Source organism: Anser brachyrhynchus, assembly GCF_964034855.1.
Source record: "Anser brachyrhynchus genome assembly, chromosome: 3".
Classification (NCBI taxonomy): domain Eukaryota; kingdom Metazoa; phylum Chordata; class Aves; order Anseriformes; family Anatidae; genus Anser; species Anser brachyrhynchus.
The window spans coordinates 26,666,602-26,685,218 of NC_137696.1; the positions used below are offsets into that span (position 1 = coordinate 26,666,602).

The 18,617-nt window shown below is 35.9% G+C and overlaps 1 protein-coding gene across 5 annotated transcripts in view; it reads right to left on the reverse strand.

The window, feature by feature from the left end:
* EPRS1 (glutamyl-prolyl-tRNA synthetase 1) overlaps positions 1-18,617 on the reverse strand; it is a 39,430-nt gene that overhangs the window by 7,854 nt on the left and 12,959 nt on the right. For 2 of the 5 annotated variants that reach the window (XM_080583695.1, XM_080583698.1), the window contains exons 10-30: positions 17,958-18,191; positions 16,441-16,525; positions 16,047-16,106; positions 13,596-13,706; positions 11,761-11,897; positions 10,818-11,025; positions 10,249-10,361; positions 9,503-9,620; positions 9,030-9,407; positions 7,980-8,204; positions 7,029-7,277; positions 6,000-6,230; positions 5,416-5,681; positions 3,987-4,038; positions 2,976-3,185; positions 2,775-2,847; positions 2,150-2,229; positions 1,703-1,804; positions 899-1,054; positions 582-779; positions 47-220 (exon numbers count right to left, since the gene is read on the reverse strand). In XM_080583695.1, the coding sequence (XP_080439821.1) occupies positions 47-220; positions 582-779; positions 899-1,054; positions 1,703-1,804; positions 2,150-2,229; positions 2,775-2,847; positions 2,976-3,185; positions 3,987-4,038; positions 5,416-5,681; positions 6,000-6,230; positions 7,029-7,277; positions 7,980-8,204; positions 9,030-9,407; positions 9,503-9,620; positions 10,249-10,361; positions 10,818-11,025; positions 11,761-11,897; positions 13,596-13,706; positions 16,047-16,106; positions 16,441-16,525; positions 17,958-18,191 (3,460 nt within the window). The remainder of the gene's footprint in view (positions 1-46; positions 221-581; positions 780-898; positions 1,055-1,702; positions 1,805-2,149; positions 2,230-2,774; positions 2,848-2,975; positions 3,186-3,986; positions 4,039-5,415; positions 5,682-5,999; positions 6,231-7,028; positions 7,278-7,979; positions 8,205-9,029; positions 9,408-9,502; positions 9,621-10,248; positions 10,362-10,817; positions 11,026-11,760; positions 11,898-13,595; positions 13,707-16,046; positions 16,107-16,440; positions 16,526-17,957; positions 18,192-18,617) is intronic. The other 3 variants (XM_080583697.1, XM_080583699.1, XM_080583696.1) reach the window with 2 other exon arrangements.

An 18,617-nucleotide genomic window follows, 5' to 3' on the forward strand; every position in this document is an offset into this window, starting at 1 on the left:
CCCCACATTTCAGCTTTGAAACACCTTCTAGAAAAAAAAAAAGTACCTTAAGTTCCCAATGATTAAACTTCCAACCAGGTGAATAGTTGTCTCTTAGATCAGCACGTACACGGATATTAACACTAAGCAGCCTTTTACGATATTCATTACATTTCTTCAATAAAGCCTCTTTGTCGTCTTCAGAAAGGGAATTTGTGATACCACAGGGAATAATTACAACCTGCAATATAATATGACAGTTATTTCACATTATAGTAAACTTAGCTCATAGTTATTATATAAGCTTAAAAAATTATTGTGGCCCACTAATTTATTTCACTATCTTAGAAGTAAAAAATATTTCCCTTTTCCTCGAAATTATATAGATAAAATTATTTTATATGGATGGACTATTAAAGGGAGCTTGTCCACCACAAACACCCTAATGATTTGTATCAAATTTATACAGCGCATTCTGTAATTAGACAGCTCCTATCCTGTGTTAAACTCTTTGGTGCCTGATAGGAAAAGCTCAGGAATTCAAAGACTGGTAAGGAAAAGAAAGGGTATTTTAAGTCATATTATGGACAATTTTTACACACCTGAACGCAAGCTACTCGAGGTGGGAGCACCAATCCCATGTTATCTCCATGAATCATTGTCATTACACCAATAGTTCGAGTTGTAATGCCCCAGGAATTCTGATATGCAAACTGTTTTTCTCCTGGTTTCTTGGGATCCTCAAATACAATTTCAAACATCTTTGAGAAGTTTTGTCCTAGGTGATGTGACGTTGCTCCCTGAAATAGTGACACACAGAAAATTCTGCTCAAGTGAAAGTTAAGTCTCACTAGTATTAGTTTAAGGCTTCCATCTTACTGTATTTACTGGAAAAAAAAATCTTCTAATAGATAAATACCTGGATAGCTCTTCCACTGGCAGATATAAATGCTTCTACAGTTGTCGTATAATCACCCCCAGCAAACTTCTCCTTTTCTGTCTTCTTTCCTTTCACAACAGGTATTGCTAGAAGATCTTCATACACTTGAGCATACAGATCAAGTATCTGCATCACCTATGATGAACATGCTATTTTAAGAATTATTCAGTATTATGTATTTCATAAAATATGAAATTATTTATAACCAAAGTATTAGCATCTAAAACCTTAAAAACAAACAACATTTTCCCCAAAACTGTGATAAAAAAAGATTTCTTCAACTGCTTTGCATTTTGCTTCATTTTCTATGAATGAAATAGCAACAAATACAAACCATGACAGATAAGAAGAGTCATGGCAAAAATGTCAGTCCAATGGTTATATTGACTTCTATTTTCCAACTAAAGTTTGAATGTCTGCTATATAAATAAGGATATGCCATGATATTTAATGAAGCATCTGTTTCTGGGCAAAGTACTGAAGTTGTATTTCTTACAACTAGCAAGTTAACTCGTTATTTAGACTTTCAAGGAAAATTAGAATCCTCTATGAAGGTCACACTCTTCCAACTTGTCATATTGTTTGAAATGACTGAAGCCTTACACACAGGTTACTTCTTAGAGAAAGCAGCTGCTAGCACACTTGACATTTTTCATGAGTGCTCCCAAAAAGAGCTATACCAATTTCCACCAGGTCCTAACTAAAAAGATTTGTTTGTGTTGCCATGGAGTAAGAGAAGATAACTTTCTGAAAGCAAAAGCGCCAGTGCATGTGCTTTTTTACCTCCTCTGCTGCTTCTTCGTATGTTGCAAATGCCGTGTGGCCCTCTTGCCAAAGGAACTCACGAGTGCGAAGGAAAGGTTGGGGATGCTTGAATTCCCAACGCTATAAACAAGACATAAGAGGAAACAAAATTGTATGCCATGATTAGCACTAAAGTGTCAAATTATTTATTTAAAATAGTGTTTATAAATACGTTGCCACTTAAAAGTTCAAAAAATCTGAATAAAGCTAAAAAAAGTCAACTATTTACAGATTTGTACTTAATATCAATATACCTTAGTAACGTAGATTTTATCAAGTGAGAAAAACAGATCACAAACCATGTTTATACTTCTGCCATGAAATATGTGCGGTGATTAGTATCATCATGCCACGTCCACCTAAAATAATTGCCATACACTGCACTTATGATAGAACAGTTCAGTCAGAAATTATGTACTGACATACCACAACATTGCACCACTGATTAAGCTTGATTGGAAGATCCCTGTGTGACTGCACCCACTTTGCATATGCAGGATACATGACTGTGAAAAGAAAGCAGTTTTGGTTCTCTGCACAATACAGCCACTTCATGCCAAAAATTTTTCTTTGATACATGTGAGCTTAACATTCTCTGCTGTGAGAATTACACTTTTATTTATAGTTCTCTTTAAAACATATTTTTTGTCTGAACACATTTTCACTGAAAAGAACTTTAATTTTATCCTGTCTCTCTAGAAAACAGCTTGCTTGATGTTGTTTTTATGCAGGATGTGGATCAAAGTACAATCAATCCAAACCTTAGTATATAAAATAATTTAATTAAAAAAAATTCAAAGTCAATTAATTTTCAGGATATTAATGAAAAAGTTCCTGGAATGTAAATTTCCGAGAGAAGTCCACTGAAGGGAACTAATAGTTCTAGTGACATTTGCTGCAGACAGCAGTAAATTTTAGGAAATATTGTAAGGAGTTATAGTAAAACATTCTAAAAGATGGGTTTCCACTTTTCAAAAGGGACTTTATTTATCAGCTTCACTACATCAGTAACTGTTTTCTTTACAGCCAAACTGAATGACAAGAAGTCTACCTGTTTCACTTGTGGGACGTACAGCAATTGGTTCAGCCAGATCTGTTTTCCCAGATCTTGTGACCCACGCAACCTAAAGGAAAAAAAATAATTAAAAATCAAATAAAACAAGTTTGAAGAAAATTTCCTTTCATAGTCAGCTGCAGATTAAGTGGTTGGGTTTTCTTTGTACTAAGATTAAAATAATGTTTTGAAGTGTACCTCAGGGGCAAAATCAGCAATATGAGTCTTCTCTTTCTCTAGTGCAGCCTGGGATACAAACATGGGAAAGTAACAGTTCTCCACGCCAAGTTTCTTGATCTCTGCATCAAAGAAGTTCTTGATAGATTCCCAAATGGCATAAGCCCAAGGACGAAGAACGTAGCAGCCACTCACATCATAGTATTCTATCATCTCTGATTTTGTGATCACCTTTCAAAAAGAGTTAGATACTGATGTTTCAATTTCATACAGAAAAAAACACTCGATAATTCAAGCCTATAGCATGCAACTCAAGTCTCCTATTTAAAAATATTTCAGCTCAAAATTTAGCAAAGATATGTGTTGACATTGCTTTTGTTACCTGTAAGAGAAAGTTAAGCAGGAACATTAAGTTCTATAATAGATCCAAATAACGTAAACACTTAGCTAAAATTGAATTTCATGAATCCACAGTAAGAGACAGTAGCTAATTTCCATGAACCAACAAACTGCTTTCGCAAGAACTTTCTCTAGCTCACATCAGAAGACTTTTATTCCTTTGAGCTTATGCAAAAATCGTAGTAGTAGCAAGAGATAATTTATAACACTGTTATCTTTTTACAATCTTTCTTACGTAACCTAGTCATCTCTTTTCTGCCCTTGTGTGACAACAAACTCCTTCAGTATCAACAGATCATAACTTTTGTTATACATCATCTTGAGACGAAATAAATCTTCCAAGCCTGTGAAATTCCTATCACTTCACTGACGTTTTGTACACTTAATGAAGGAGGAATTCACGCACACGAATTATGAAAACACAAACACACTCATACTTTTTACAGCCTACTTTAATTTATTCAGCTCTTCAGTCTAGGCACTTTTATTTGAGACTATGATAACAACATAAGAGCAAGTACTTCAATACGTATTTGAAAAAATAGAAATACAAGATAATATATTAAATCAATATCCACTTTGGCTTTGTAAGAGAATGAAATAATTCTTTAATTAAAACTGGTGTGCGCTTACCTGAGAGAACCAGTCCGCAAGATTTTCTTCTTTCTTAGCTTCTAGACCCAGCCTATGGTATTAGAAAGAACCAGATTTGTGCCATTGAGCATTTAGCAGTGAAATTTATCTTAATCTTTCTTCCCCCCCCCCCGCCCTTCCCCCCCCCCCCCCCAACTTTGGTTGGGGTGGGAGGACAGGGCGTGAGGGTAGACTTTAAGGGGGGAGGGAAGGAGGGAACAGAATATTTTAGTTTTATTACATAATGCCAACTTTTCTTCTTCTTTTTTTTTTTTTTCTTCTTTTTCCTCCTGACAGTTCAATATGAATTTGCTGGTATGAATTGCTAGTAGTTCCTCACTGAGATAACGAGTATTTTTAAGAACAGCTCAGCTTCTTTTCCAGTGTTTGAACCCTTCTAATTCTCACTCAAGGTTGTATCAAGGAACCTCATAATGATTCACCAAAAAAACCAAGCACCACCAATAGGAACATAAGACTAACCAGACATACACACAATCTGTTTGTATTTTTAAAAATTTCTTACCCATCCTATGGCTACAGTTTCAATAAACAGATGCAACTTGAGTTATCAAATTAAACATATCAGTCACTCTAAGACAGAAAACTGAAATCTTTAAAAAAAAATCTTTAAAAAAATCTTTAAAAAGAAATCTTTAAAAAAATAAAATAAAAAATAAAGATAACTAGTAAATCTCCAAGATCCTAAAGAAGGCTAAAGTCCCTCAATTTTACCCAGATTCAAATGACAATAGACAAAAGTAAAGCTTCCATATATCTGTAAGCAGAGATGTTTTTTTAAGGGTGAAAAATACATTTCTCCAGAATAATTTTTATACAAAATAACCACATCTCCAACATGTAATCTATATATCTGAAACGGGAAACAAATAGAGTTGCATGATATTTGCTGTGAAAAGATCTCTACACTTTCAGCATGGGGGCAGGAGAAGGGATGCACCGCAATCATCACTGGAGAGTTCCATATGCAATAGGAGTGCCAAGCTCTGGGTTGGGCTTACATACTTCTCATGGTACTCACAGCATACATTTTGGAAACCTTGGTAAAATAAAACAAGCACAAGACTTTTTTCCCCCCTATGGTTTATATTGAGCCAAACATGGCAGCGCATTTGCAGAAGCAAATAATGAAACACAACAAATTCCCAATGACAGCTGAGCCACAATAAAAGACTATGTGCATTGCCTTATGCTTTCTACAGGCTAAGCAGGAATTCTCCTCACTAGGATGATGAGGTACAACAGGCACTAAAAACTTCAGTCACTTGCTTTTGCTTGATCCCAAGTATAAAAATTAATAATTATTTCGTAATTGTTCATGCTTTCAAGAAACCTGTAAATATCTAAAATCTGAATAGAGGTAAACAGTTATGGTTCTTAGCAAATAGATTAAAGATCATATCTTTACCTGGTTTGTTTCTTAGGGCCTTGACCTTCTCCTGATCCACTTGAGGAGAGATCACTACCACTCTGTCCTTGCAAAGGCTCTTTTTTCGGTCCATCATTTTGCTTCTGTTGCTTACTCTGCTTTTCTGACTTGTTCTCTTTCTCTTTCTTCTTCTTGTCTTTGTCATCAGCAGCACCAGCAGAAACTGGTTTATAGTCAACTCCTGCAACAGACTTGTACTGGGCCTTCAGCTGAAGAAGTTCCTTAACAGCTGCATCTATCTTTTCCTTGAAGGACAAAAAAAGAAATTCATACAGAAACCACAGAAGTAAATGCTTTATCAAAAAAGCAAAACAGATCTATGCATTACGGACATCCACAGTGTTGGGGGAAAACCTCTGCAAAAGTTGATACTTAAATGTTTTAACATTTTAAGGACCATATCTGACAGGAACAATTTAAAAAGCACATTTCAGATCTCTGAATTCAAATGTTGCCTATTCTGAATGCACATTTCTAATTCCTATAATCACACTGATTTGGAATAGATTTTCACATTTAAATAAGCATATAAAAATGTAGTATTACAGCATTTTATTTTATACCTTTTCTGCTTTTTCTGCTTTCAATTTCCTAACTTCATCTCCTTGAAGAGCTACTTTGTTAAACAGCGCTTTAGCTTCAGGTGTGTCAGGACCACTCTGTGCTGTATTTGATGCTTGGGGCAAAGCACCTTGAGCTGCTGGCGGATGTCCGGGCTTGTAGTCCTGTCCAGTCTTCTCCTTATAGTCAGCTTTTAGAGAAAGAAGGAGTTTTACTGCTTCATCTATTTCATCCTATAGGGAGGATAAACAGCAAGATGTACTAGTGAGAATTAAAGACTGAACTGACAAGAAGCATTGATTTTTAAGCTAAGAAAGTAAAATTTCCATCTAGCAATCAACAGAGGGCTTCATAGTTAAGGAAAGACTCAAGTACTAGCACCGTGTTGCCCCTAAGCATCAGAAGTGTGTTTAAGCATTATCACATTGTATGAGAATGTTCCCCCTACCCCACCAGGCCAGCTACAACCAATAATTGCAGCAGAATTTACACTGAAAAACACAATAAACTGTTTTAGAAAAGGACTTGAAAACAATCCACAAGACAAAACAATTCTACAGCATAGAAATATAGAGGGGGAAACAGCAGCAGCCCCTGAAAACGCATAGGTTTGTCTCCTGCTCCTTTCCACAGCTCTCACTGAATGTGCTAAGTTTTGGTAAGTCTTGCTATTGTTGTAGCATGCTAGATACTTTTATCTTCATCTGTTACAAACACAGCAAGAAGTAAAATATATTAAAAATTCTGCAGGATTGACATTTGCCATGCTTGTCTATTCATCTAGATGTCAGAGGTAAGTTTGACTTTTTACATCAATAGAATTTAGAATTTATGTCTTGATGTTGAGAAAGTATTCAGTATCAGAGTGAACTTGTGTGATATTACCAGACCATGCAAGTTTGATAGCTAAGCTCTGACCAGGATATAAGGGAGTTTATTACACCGCTTGATCATTACTTGGTGAAATATTTCCCCCCAGCGGCAAAACGTGGTAAGAATTGCAACTGATTACTCTCTATTTACTGTTATACCTTGGAAGCTTTCTCTGCTTTCAGTCTGCGTACCACTTCACCTTGTTCAGCTACATTATCATAAAGTGCTTTGCCATCCACTAAGCTACAGGGTCCCAAGTTACTGCAGCATACAGAAGATGGAAGTGTAGCAGAAGACACACAAGGAGGAGCTGTAGGTGGATTTCCAGGCTTGTACTCTTGACCTGTCTTTTGTTTATATTCTGCTTTTAAATTTAGAAGAATTTTCACAGCCTCATCTACTTGTTCCTGAAGCAAGAAAGGAAAAAAAGCAGTTGCAGATAAAGAGAGAAACAACATAGATACAACACAATAGCTAAAATAACATAACCTTTACTAGAGTGGGCACTAACGTAGCTGTTGTAATACAACTTCCAGAGGTAACATGTTAGTAGCAGTTGTCATTACCGAGTTCTGCAGTAAAACTTTTTAGCCAGAATACCTATGAGCTGTTACTTACAGGATTTAAACAGGCAGTATATATGTAAGGGCTGATTTCAGTGCCATGAAAGCTCCCCATTTAAGCAGCTTAGTTCCATGCAGCTATAGCAGTACATAGCTCTGTGCACAGGAGAATGGGAGCAAATTCTCAGACTCTGAACAAAGAATGGGTTCCCTTGACACACCAAATTACCACCAAATTCATAATTGCTGTTCTAGCCTTCAACTTACAGACCTTTTTTCAAGTTGCTGCCTATATTCTCCTTCACTTAGCTTGTACTATGAAAAAAACAAAAACCAAAAAAGTGTTTATTTTTTTCAGGCTCTCCATGCACTACCACAGAACTTGTGAAGTCAGCTATATCAGCTGAAGAGAATTCAGGAAAGCATTTTATGGAATTTTAAAGTATTTGCTTAGATTTTGTTCCCCAAGTTCCACAAAACCTGTCATTACGTTTTAATCTAAACTGAAAATATTGTTCCACTCAGAAGTATTCACTGCTATTACACCTTTGAAGCTTTCTCTGATTTAAGTTTGCGGACCACTTCGCCTTGTTCAGCTACTTTGCTGTACAGAGATTTGCTGTCTACTGGACATGGAAGAGTAGGAACAGGAGAAGACTGAGCAGGGACAAAGACCACAGGTGGGCTTCCGGGTTTGTACTCCTGGCCTGTCTGTTGTTTATATTCTGCCTTAAGGGATAAAAGGACTTCCACGGCAGCACCTATCTGATCCTGAAAGAAAGAAAAGGGCAGAAAGAGGGAGAAAAAGACGTAGAGACATGAGACTGAAGTGTACATGAAACTCTTTTATGAAAAGACCTGCAGATTATGTACACCTATTCCATTTTCTTAAGTATTTAGTAGAGTTGTTTCACCTATTATTCTCCTAATACAACAAAGTATCTGCAGTTAAGGAATATACAATTCTATCTATCTTGTATAAAATTATAACAAAGTTTAGATCTTCCCATTGATTTAGATTTTATGGTGCCACCAAGACACTATTATGAACAGTATTTAACCACCAGGCACAAAGTGTATTACTTCCCGTCTTTTTTTTGGCTCTGCATTAGAAAGAATGAACACACCTACTAGTAGCTACGTTTCTTATGCTCAGATCCAGCCAGAAAGATGTCTTGAAGATATCGCTTCTATTTGGATCTTTACTTTTCTCTTCTTTTTTAAAAGAATCTCTAAACAGCAACAAATCAATCCTATGAAGTCACATAATTTGACTATATTTAATAAAATAAATAAATAAAAACTGCAGGACATTTTTACCCCAAGGACCAGATTCAGATAATTAATCAACTCATGCATTGGGATAAATGCTTCAGAACTAAGAAATGTTTGTTAATATCAATAAAAATGCAAGTAAATTCCTAGCATTTTGTCATATTTCTAACTAAAAGATGAATATTGGAAAACGCAAGTCTTGATAGAACACAGCTCAGTCTGAATGATCAGTCTGAAAACATTGAATCAACCTATTCACCTCCACAGGCAGAGGACAATGGGCTATGCAAACACCAAAAAACAAATAAAATAATCATCCACCTTAGGTGCTTTCTCAGCTTTCAGTTTTCGGACAACTTCTCCTTGCTCTGCTACTTTATCATACAGAGCTTTGCTGTCCAGGGTACCAGAGGTCTCAAGCTTTGAAGACACACACTGTTCATTTACAGACACTGGAGGACTTCCAGGCTTGTACTCCTGGCCTGTCTTCTCTTTGTATTCCGCTTTCAAGGCCAGCAACTGTTTCACAGCTTTATCAATATCTTCCTTTGCTGCCTTCTTAGCTTTCAAGTCACGAACTATATCACCCTGTGCAGACACCCTGTTGTAAATAACCAGATGGTCTTCAGATGCAGTACAAGTTGGAGTAGAGGTACCACCACCAAGTGGAGCAGACTTTCCTTTTGCAACTGAACTAGCCTTTAAAAAAGAAAAAAAAAAAAAAGCCAAATATTCAGCACGATGACCTTGTACAGTAATACATTTTACAGCACTTTTTAAAAACACAAATTTACCTCTTTCTTCGCACTTTCAGCCTTGGTCTTCTCTTTTGACCCAGATGTTGGCATTTCCTTAGTATGTCCATCAGGAATGTAAATCAAAATGCATGGGGCTTCTTTACAGCTATAAGGACTATAAGAAGATTTATTAAAAAAAAAAAAAAAAAACAAGAAATACAAGATAACACATAAAACATTTATTGCAACAAATGTTCTGCTCTTCAAGTTGCTCTTTCACAACTCCATATTTACCTTTGTATACAGTTGTAGTTATTCAAATTTACATAACTGGAGATCTGTATTGATCCCTGTTACGAACAGCAAGCTCTCTTTATATAATAATGCTATGCTGAACTACAGTGTAATTTTAGATGTTTGATAATTTTGTAAAGAACTGTTACAATGAATATTTGTGCACACTAATGAGGCAAATGACTGTTTTAATCTGTAACATTGTTCCCTAATTTGTATACTTAGAATCAGAACAAGGAAACCTGATCTCTACTAAATCCAAGCTAGCTGAGATGCACCAAAAAGTGCCACACGCTTGCCTTAGACAGTTGAAGACACAGGAACATAGACAAAAGCCATGATAGTCCACAAAAATAACCCACAGAAAAGTGGTGGTAAAGAGGAAGATATTTGCAGCATTGGCAAAGTATTGGCAACATTACTCTTGACATGACGTGTGAACGTCTTAGAACACAGCAAATTAAAGCAAATTCTGTGAAGTCTGCTTGGGCTGTTCTTAAGTAGCTTACCTCACTGGCTCATAGGGTTGATCACAAATAAAGAATCCTCTTCTCTGAAGTTGTATTATGTCCCCTTTTTTTAAATCCCTAAGGCAAGGATCACCTAACATCAGTTCTTCTTGCTGTAAGAGTAAATAAAAATCAGATAAATCAGTCCAAACCTAACAGGGCACAAGAAACAGTAAGAAAAATGGTAGAGCTGTTGAAGGATAGTGGTAATTTTTCTAAGTGTTGATGTGTCAGTTAATTCCAAAGGCAGCAGAACAAGTACTCACAAGAAGATACCATATGATAAGAATGCAACATGACCAAAAAAAAATTAAACTATTGGTCCCAGATGTGTAAGAGCCAGGTAATGCATGAGTATACAAAATTACAATTCAACTCACATTATTACATTTCAGTTCATGTTATTATGAGAAGTTGAATGGAAAACATATGAACAAGATACACACCCTTTCCTTGTTTGACAAATTAAGTTTGTCAAAGTTTTAAAAACAGTCAAAAAACAGTAACAAGAAATAGCAATGGCAAAAAAAATAAAGCTTTGTAAAATATAAAGGGGAAAAATACTTTACCTTGCTATTTTGATTGATATATTGCTTGAAATCCTCATCTTTACCTAGAACTGGCTTAGTGATTAGATGTTCATAATTAACACAGACAGTTGGGATGAGTGGTGCACGTGGAGTATCTGCTAACCAAGTGATCTTAGTGGTTTTTTTGAAGTCCTTATTCTCTAAGTTTAATTTGGTATCGATGGACAGAATTTTTCCACTTGAATTTCTACAGGAAAACAGAAAGGATGAGAGCAAAACCTAAATGATTTGTTCTCATTTGATACTACAGTACATCAACAGATCCACAGAAAAAAAAAAATTGTTGAGAGTTCAATTCTGAAGCATGGAAGATGTAGGAAATGGAAAAGTGTAGTCACTGCTGTTGAAGTTCTCCTTTACTTTTGATTTTTTAAATATCACGAGATACTTCAGAACATGGGAAAAATCTCTACCTATTTGTTTTACATTCTCTGTCTCAACTCACTCCATTCTGCCAGTGTCTCAACACAACTATTTCCAAAATATTATGATGACATTAACAGTCTCCTTCCCTCACCCCAAAAGTTCTGCAACTTACATTTTGATTGGTTTAATTGTTTAGAATGCAAAAGCGTGTATTTCTTACAGAATAAAAATTGTCAAAATTCCAAGTTGTGTGGTTTTTTTTTGTTTGTTTGTTTGTGTTTTGTCTGACAACGCTGTTTCACAGTGGAACACCACCAACACATAGACAACACTCCATAAGGGAGACATGCAGCAGGATGTCACCAACTGGTGATTTCAGACCTGGATCTATAGTAAAATGTGCTCTGTGCCAAACATCCAGCCTTGTGATATATTTCAAAGTAGATATCTCGATATATATGTGGACAAGCACTGAAACTGTTAAAAGATACCTATACTGCAAACATCAACAAAAAGTTGAAAAACAGAAGTTAATTTCATCTCCCAGTATTCTTACCTGTTTAATTTAGTGATGATAATATTGCCCCAATTTATGAATGTAACCACCTCTCCCTCTGTCAGGGTCTCTGCATCTGCACCCTCGATCAGCACTCTGGAGCCATACCACACAGGTTTCAACCCAACATCAGCGTTCTGTGAAAAATGATGTTTATTTCAAAGGAGAGGCTATTACACAAACTGGCTAAATTTAATGCAGTGCTAAAACACTGCTTTCTTTATGACAGAATACAGACGAAGATAAAAGACTTAAAATAACAGTAACAGAAAGCAACAGTATTCCTCTACAACTATCTCTCAGGTTTCTAGTTCAAAAGCGCTGCATATGTTCCTCTGACAGTACATTCAAAAATTATATCCCCAACAATAAGTCCAACACAACTGACAGCGGTTAGTTGTGTTAGATGACCCTATTTCCTTCAAGTCCACACTTCTTCAAGATCTTACATGTAAAGACTAACTAACTTTTAATCAAATGTTCATCTTGTTATGCAAATTCACTTCAAAACAAGTTTCTTAACTCTCAGCTTCACTTTTTTACAATTAATATGGAATTAAATATGCAGCTTCTCTCAGCTGGATAGATTTTTAAATATAGTAATATTATGGTATTGCTTAGAACAATAAAAATATTCAGCTTTATAGCATCCAAATGATGGAGTTTTGCTTTTTTGTTTTTGATTTTATTTTATTTGTCTTTAAATGCAGACAGATGGGAGCTCAGAATTGTTCAACTTATCAGGAGTTTGAAGTTTGTTTCCTCTGGTCAGTAGAAATTTGTTTCTTCTGGTTATTTCATTACATACTGGACGCATCATTTTTAATAGCAATATTTTAGCATGCAGGCTTGTATCTGACCAAACTTCTTTTTGACTCTAAGAGTCACAATTCTCACTTGCATCTACTGAAAACCTGTTTCCCTGTGAATCCACCACAGGGAAAAGGGCAAACTAGAGGCTGACCTTTAAGTTACAAGAAATTGCTACAGGTGTATTCAGAGCAACAAAGTGAAGAAGCAAAAAAAAAAAAAAGATAAAAACTTGAAAAATATTTACTTCCTTCTCAGTTAAGTTTGATATCTAAGGGATGCTTTCAGAAAAGCTGAAGTATAACTTGAGATGTCATGCTCAAAGTAAAGCATCTTTCCTAACTGTAGTGGAAAGAAAAAAAAATGCACCAGCAACACAGGCCCCTTCTCAACAGATATTACTTTGTGAATTGATTTAGTTACTAAGAGTTTCCAATCAGTAAGAACTGAACTCTTGCTGGTAACTATTTGCTATCTGAATTTAAAAGCCACATCCAAAAAATCCAGATAATGGTAGAATTAACAGTTTAATATTTCACTTTTCTACGTAAGTCTAATTTTATATAATATTTAAAAGAAATCTTCCCCTTCATCCTCCCCATATTGCATTCCTCACTCTTATGGATAAGCAGTACCTACTGTATGGTAACCATAAGGCTTGAATTAAACTTTATATTTAAACTTCTCTGTCAAAGTTTGTATTAAACAATAATAAAAATAGTCTTAGCCTCACTCCATGTTTGTAATATCTCACCTCTTCTGAAAACTCCCTTTTGTCATGACTTTATCTATATGCTTTTGTAAATATATACACTGCAGTTTCCTACATCATTCTCTTAAATGAACAAACATGTTCAGTAATTGCCGACTTTCTGACAATTTTATGAAAAAAAGCACACCTTGGTTTTATCTCCCGCCGTCCAAACAAGTTAAAATAAGGGACTCTCCTTGCTGACTGCTCTAAGCCAATGTACTTCCAACCTTACTGATCTGCAATACAAGAATATTAAGAGCAAAGCGAGAACCTTTGGATGTTTAGCCACTTCTTTCACCTCCTCTTGAGCTTCAGGAACATTTACTGGGACCACTGCGTCTTTCAGTAAAGCAGTGTACCGAGGAGCTACTGGGTCTATAACCTACAGAAAACAAATGAGGGGGATCATGAATATATGACATTGACAGAGAAATAAGATATTGTATGAAACAACAATAAAAAGGAATATTAATTGGTATTCTTTATGTTACTGCATTTTTTTAATGTTTGCCTTAATGTTACTTTGATCCAAATGTATAAAAGATAAAAAGCGAGAAAACAGTGGTAATAAAGAGAGTTTCCCTTCTTTACTGAAGTACTTTGAGTAAAAACTGTGCATTGGATACTGCCGTCAGAAGTAACCAAATTTATGAACTGATACCACATCGGGAAGATAGTAAGAAGTACTTTGATAGTTTTACTATTCAAAAATGGTATTAAATCTGGAACACTTTCTAGGTAGCTGAATTTAAAGCAATCATTTATTGGTGCAGTTCTCTCTTTTGTCCAGCAGCACAAGACCCGATCCCATACTAATTTTACAGGCAAGTACTCCAGGAATCAGGGACAGACCTGGCTATAGAGGAAGCACCAATTAAGTCTAAAATTTTAACACAGCAGCATTAGATACTATAATAAGGCAACATCATAATATTGGCTTCATCAGGATATCTACAACTTGAGTCTGGCAAGGAAAAGATACCACCAAAACTTCTCCCTGCATTTTTATTGTTTATTCTTAAACTCAGCCAAAGCAGTTTTCCACGGTGTTTTTCATACCTGAAATACTGGTTTGGCTAACTGTTCTGAGGAACTTAAAAATATAATTCAAGTGAAATAGTTCTCTAGGACCAAAAAAGAGATCTACCAGTTTAACTGGAAGCTAACACAAAGGAAAACATCTGCTTTTATTAACATAAAGTGACTACCCCCCAGTTTATTCCTGCTCAAGTAAAAAAACTATGCAGAAAACGTATGAAAGAATAATTAGGTGCTAAATACTTGACATAAGCAAGTAAGGTGATAGATATATTTTAAGTCACACGTTCATAAGTTGATAATTACTGAAGCCAGACTCCTAGATGTTAGAGACATTTTAAAAAAGGACGTTCGTATGCATTTCAAAACATGTGTTACGTGATTTAATATAAAAATTTTGATAACTAAACAACTGAATTTTACCATGTTTTTACTAGGCTCTTTATTTTACTCATAACCCACAATCCTGCCTCAGACTGCAAATGTTAAAAATTTTGTAAATATACTACTGATTAACGTGTAAGAGTTCTCACACTAATCAAGTCTTTGAGCTTAGAACTACCTGTGTGCAAACAATTGCTTTTGTTCATAATGCAGTTTGCAAGTTATCTGCACAGACAGATGTGAACAAAATTGACTAATAAATGCGGTGCTGTCTAAGAAGTTGGAGATCTAAGAAAGTCAGTTTAAAAGGCAATTCAAAAAATGAGCCCTGACAGTCCATCCCCCCCAAAAATTCAATTCTTAGTCATGGGTATGCAGCAACAGAAAGAACCAATTCATAAACCTTTGTGTACGTAGCAGACCAAATGCAAAATACATGAATGAATACAAGACACATGCCAGACAAGCAAAAGCTACTTAAATGAACAGATCTGGGTACTATCTAAGCAAAAACGAGCAGGAATCCCAATGCAAAATAACAGGTGTTTCCACAATCACACAAAATATGCAATCAGCATTCTAATAATTCGCCTTATTATAGTGTCCAAGCATCCGCTGCCAAAAAGCAACTAACCATGTCAAGATGCAGTATTCCTTATTTGACATTCAGTTAGGAACATTAGCAGTGCTGGCTTTATCTACACAGACAGTATACCCAGCATCTTAGACTTTTGCCACTGAAAGGAAAAGTGGCTGACATGAATCAAATTGAGTAATACATACATTTATGTTAACGGATAGGCCAAACCAGAAACAGGCAGCATTTTAAAGCTAGGAATAATGCATTTTCAGTGGGTTTGTAGAGCTCCTGTTATATACGCAAATGTGACTGTGCTATGAAGCTGCAAAAATGATAGCTTATGCTATGTATGCTTACAGCACTGTAAGCTATATGCTAAGGTAAAAAGCATTGAGTAATACCTTCTTACAGATAGCTCGCAGCTTGAAAGCAGAAAAATGAAATGCAGTTTTCATATCAGCTTTACATATATCATTATCTTTTCCCATACTACTAATTAAGGCAAGTAAGTATTGGTTTAGGAGAATCGACAGGATTAGTGCTAATTCAGGTTAGAAAGGGGAGGTGGGGGGGACATTCCATTTTCCTGAAAGTGTGCCAAATGATGCAACATATTGCAACTGCTACTTGTGTTGATAAGCACTCCAATGAATGCTAGATTTTCTACATATTCCAGACAGAGGATATCACAAGTAGTTTCAAATTCAAGTAAACACCTACCTTTTTGTTAAAGGACCAAATTTTATCCCACTCCATATTCACAACAGATCGAGAGGAGCCCTGGAAAACAAAAAACACCCATGAATATACAGTCTAGCTATTAGATCCATTTAAAACAAAGTCCTTTAAAGACTAAGAACCCTCTACTATTTGCATTCATCAAAACAGTTTAGATAGGCACCTCGAGCTTGCAAAACAAGTAATTTTTTAAACACGAAACCTGTTACAGCATTTTGCAAGGACCTGCTCGTATGTTCTAAAGCAGTACACCTGAAAGCAGCAAGCCTTCAGAAGAAGAAATCTAACAGTCACACAAGTATTTTAACTGAAACTTCATGAAAACTTATTCTTACCAAGTGAAACTCAAATGATCAGAAAAGAAGGAAATACCCACCTGAGCAGCAATAAACTGTTTTAGACCTTCAACTGTCATGCCTCTTCTCAGGACACCACGCACAGTGGGAAATCTTGGGTCATCCCTAGTAGGAAAAATTTTATTAATATCACATGTTAAATTCTACCTATTAGTTAGATTACTCAAAAACTTTAGTAATACTGCTGCATGTGAAAGGCACAGCTTCAATGCACTGTGCTTGTGTGAATGAAGAGTTAGATGAGAAGACCTAACTGAAAAGACTAAGCTCTTATCCATAGAAAACATCTGGTGGAGATTCTCTTCTACTTCACCCCAGGGAGGTAAACCACCTCTTAACGAAGTAGCTCTTTTCATATGTCTGTTCAATCTTAAGTCTCTCTAAAACTGACAAGGTACATGTTATGTCCCTATCACATTACATCCTTTTCAACGGCACCTTAACAATGGAACCTGAAACAACAGGGCTTGATATCTACTTGCTGAGGAGAAACCAGAAAGAAGAGTGACAATGGCAACGTTATCTCTCAGTGACAGAAGTGATAGAATTCTATGATTTTCTTGTTATGCATGAAATGAAAAGGCCTAATCTGAAACTATCTGAAATGCAAAATATGTGTGGTGGGAATACGGATTAAACTTTGCCAAGGCCCTAACACAGAGGCTTACTGAGGGAGAGGTGATCATACAATAGCTACATCAGCAGGAAAAAAAGAAAAAAATGGCTCTAGTAGAGTAGTTGCATGCGTAAGCTTGGAATCTAGGCTTCCAGCAGTCAGAAAAGAAAAACAATCCAAAAAAAGGCTTATATGATACCTCTAGCCAAACCACTCAGAGGCAGATTAGGCACTTGCATAAAATGATACCCCAAAGGCTCAGCAGAGAAGTGCCTAAAACCAGGCCATGAAAGACACTACAACAGGTTGTCTGACTTGGAATTATCCATGAATTTCTTCAGAATCCTTTACTATACGGAAAGGACTTCAGATGGTGTGTTCCCACAGCTAGGTCACTGTGGGAAAGAACCAAGGAGGAGTCTCTCTACACTTTGACCTAACTGCAGAAGTGTAAACCCACTGCTCATCCTTTCTAGGAAAATACATAAGCTACCAGGCCACCAAGAATCCTCTATCTTCTGCAGAAATCCAGTTAACAATCAAAAAAGAATGTAAGATAAAGAAGTGGGGAACAGAAGGGAGGAAAATTTCTGGCATAGCTCAGGAATGTATCTGATGACTCGGTGTGGAAAATGTGTAAGTAGCAAGAGCTAGAGCCCCAGAATAAGCTCTATTTTAACTATTTCAGTTAAAATAAATTATATTTATTTTAGGATATGAACATGCATATACGCAGTTACCATAGCATAGTAAACAGTCACATTGTGCATTCAGAAGCCATTGTAATTAATCTGTTCTCAAATTCTGTTTAAATATTTACTCATGCTGCTTTGATACTTAAGCACTGTCCAAAACAGAAAATGCACGCATCAGTCACAAGAATCTTCAACAACAATGCTGAACTACAAATGAGTAACATACCATCCATCCACGAGCCCTTCGTTGACAAACCATGTAAGCTTTCTCTTGGATAACACAGTGTTGTTGAGGTTTAGCCTGCTGTACTCCCATATATATGGCTTCCTTATGCCCAGTGCCTCGATGATCCAGTAGAATTGTTCATCTCTGTCATGGTATTCAGTTGTTCTAAGTGCATGTGTGACACCTTCAATAGAGTCAACAATGGGGCAGGCAAAGTCATACGTGGGATAAACCCTTGAAAATAAAGACCTTCAATTGGCAAGGCAGAAGAACAAAACACTTTCCTCATATTTAAATGTTTAAAATAAGCATCGTTTATATTTAGATATTAGAAATATTTAGTGTTTGATCCTAAATATCTTCAGATCAAGCCTTCTTTAAAAGAGAATGTACAAAATAAATAACCCACAAAGAAAAACAGAGCAATAACATTTTTAAAACAAAGAAAGCCATCAGGAAATTAATTGATCATAGCATTTATATTCAAGACTGAAAAAATGCTACACTACTACTGTTTTCAAACAAAGAAGTTTCAGAAAGTCAAGAGAGTCATTACATATTCTGACTGAAAAACGCCAGCAGGTTCAAATTGTTAAAAGAAGTTTACTAAGGAGTGGTAAATACCCTGAAAAAAGCAAAAATCACACGCCACACAAGAAG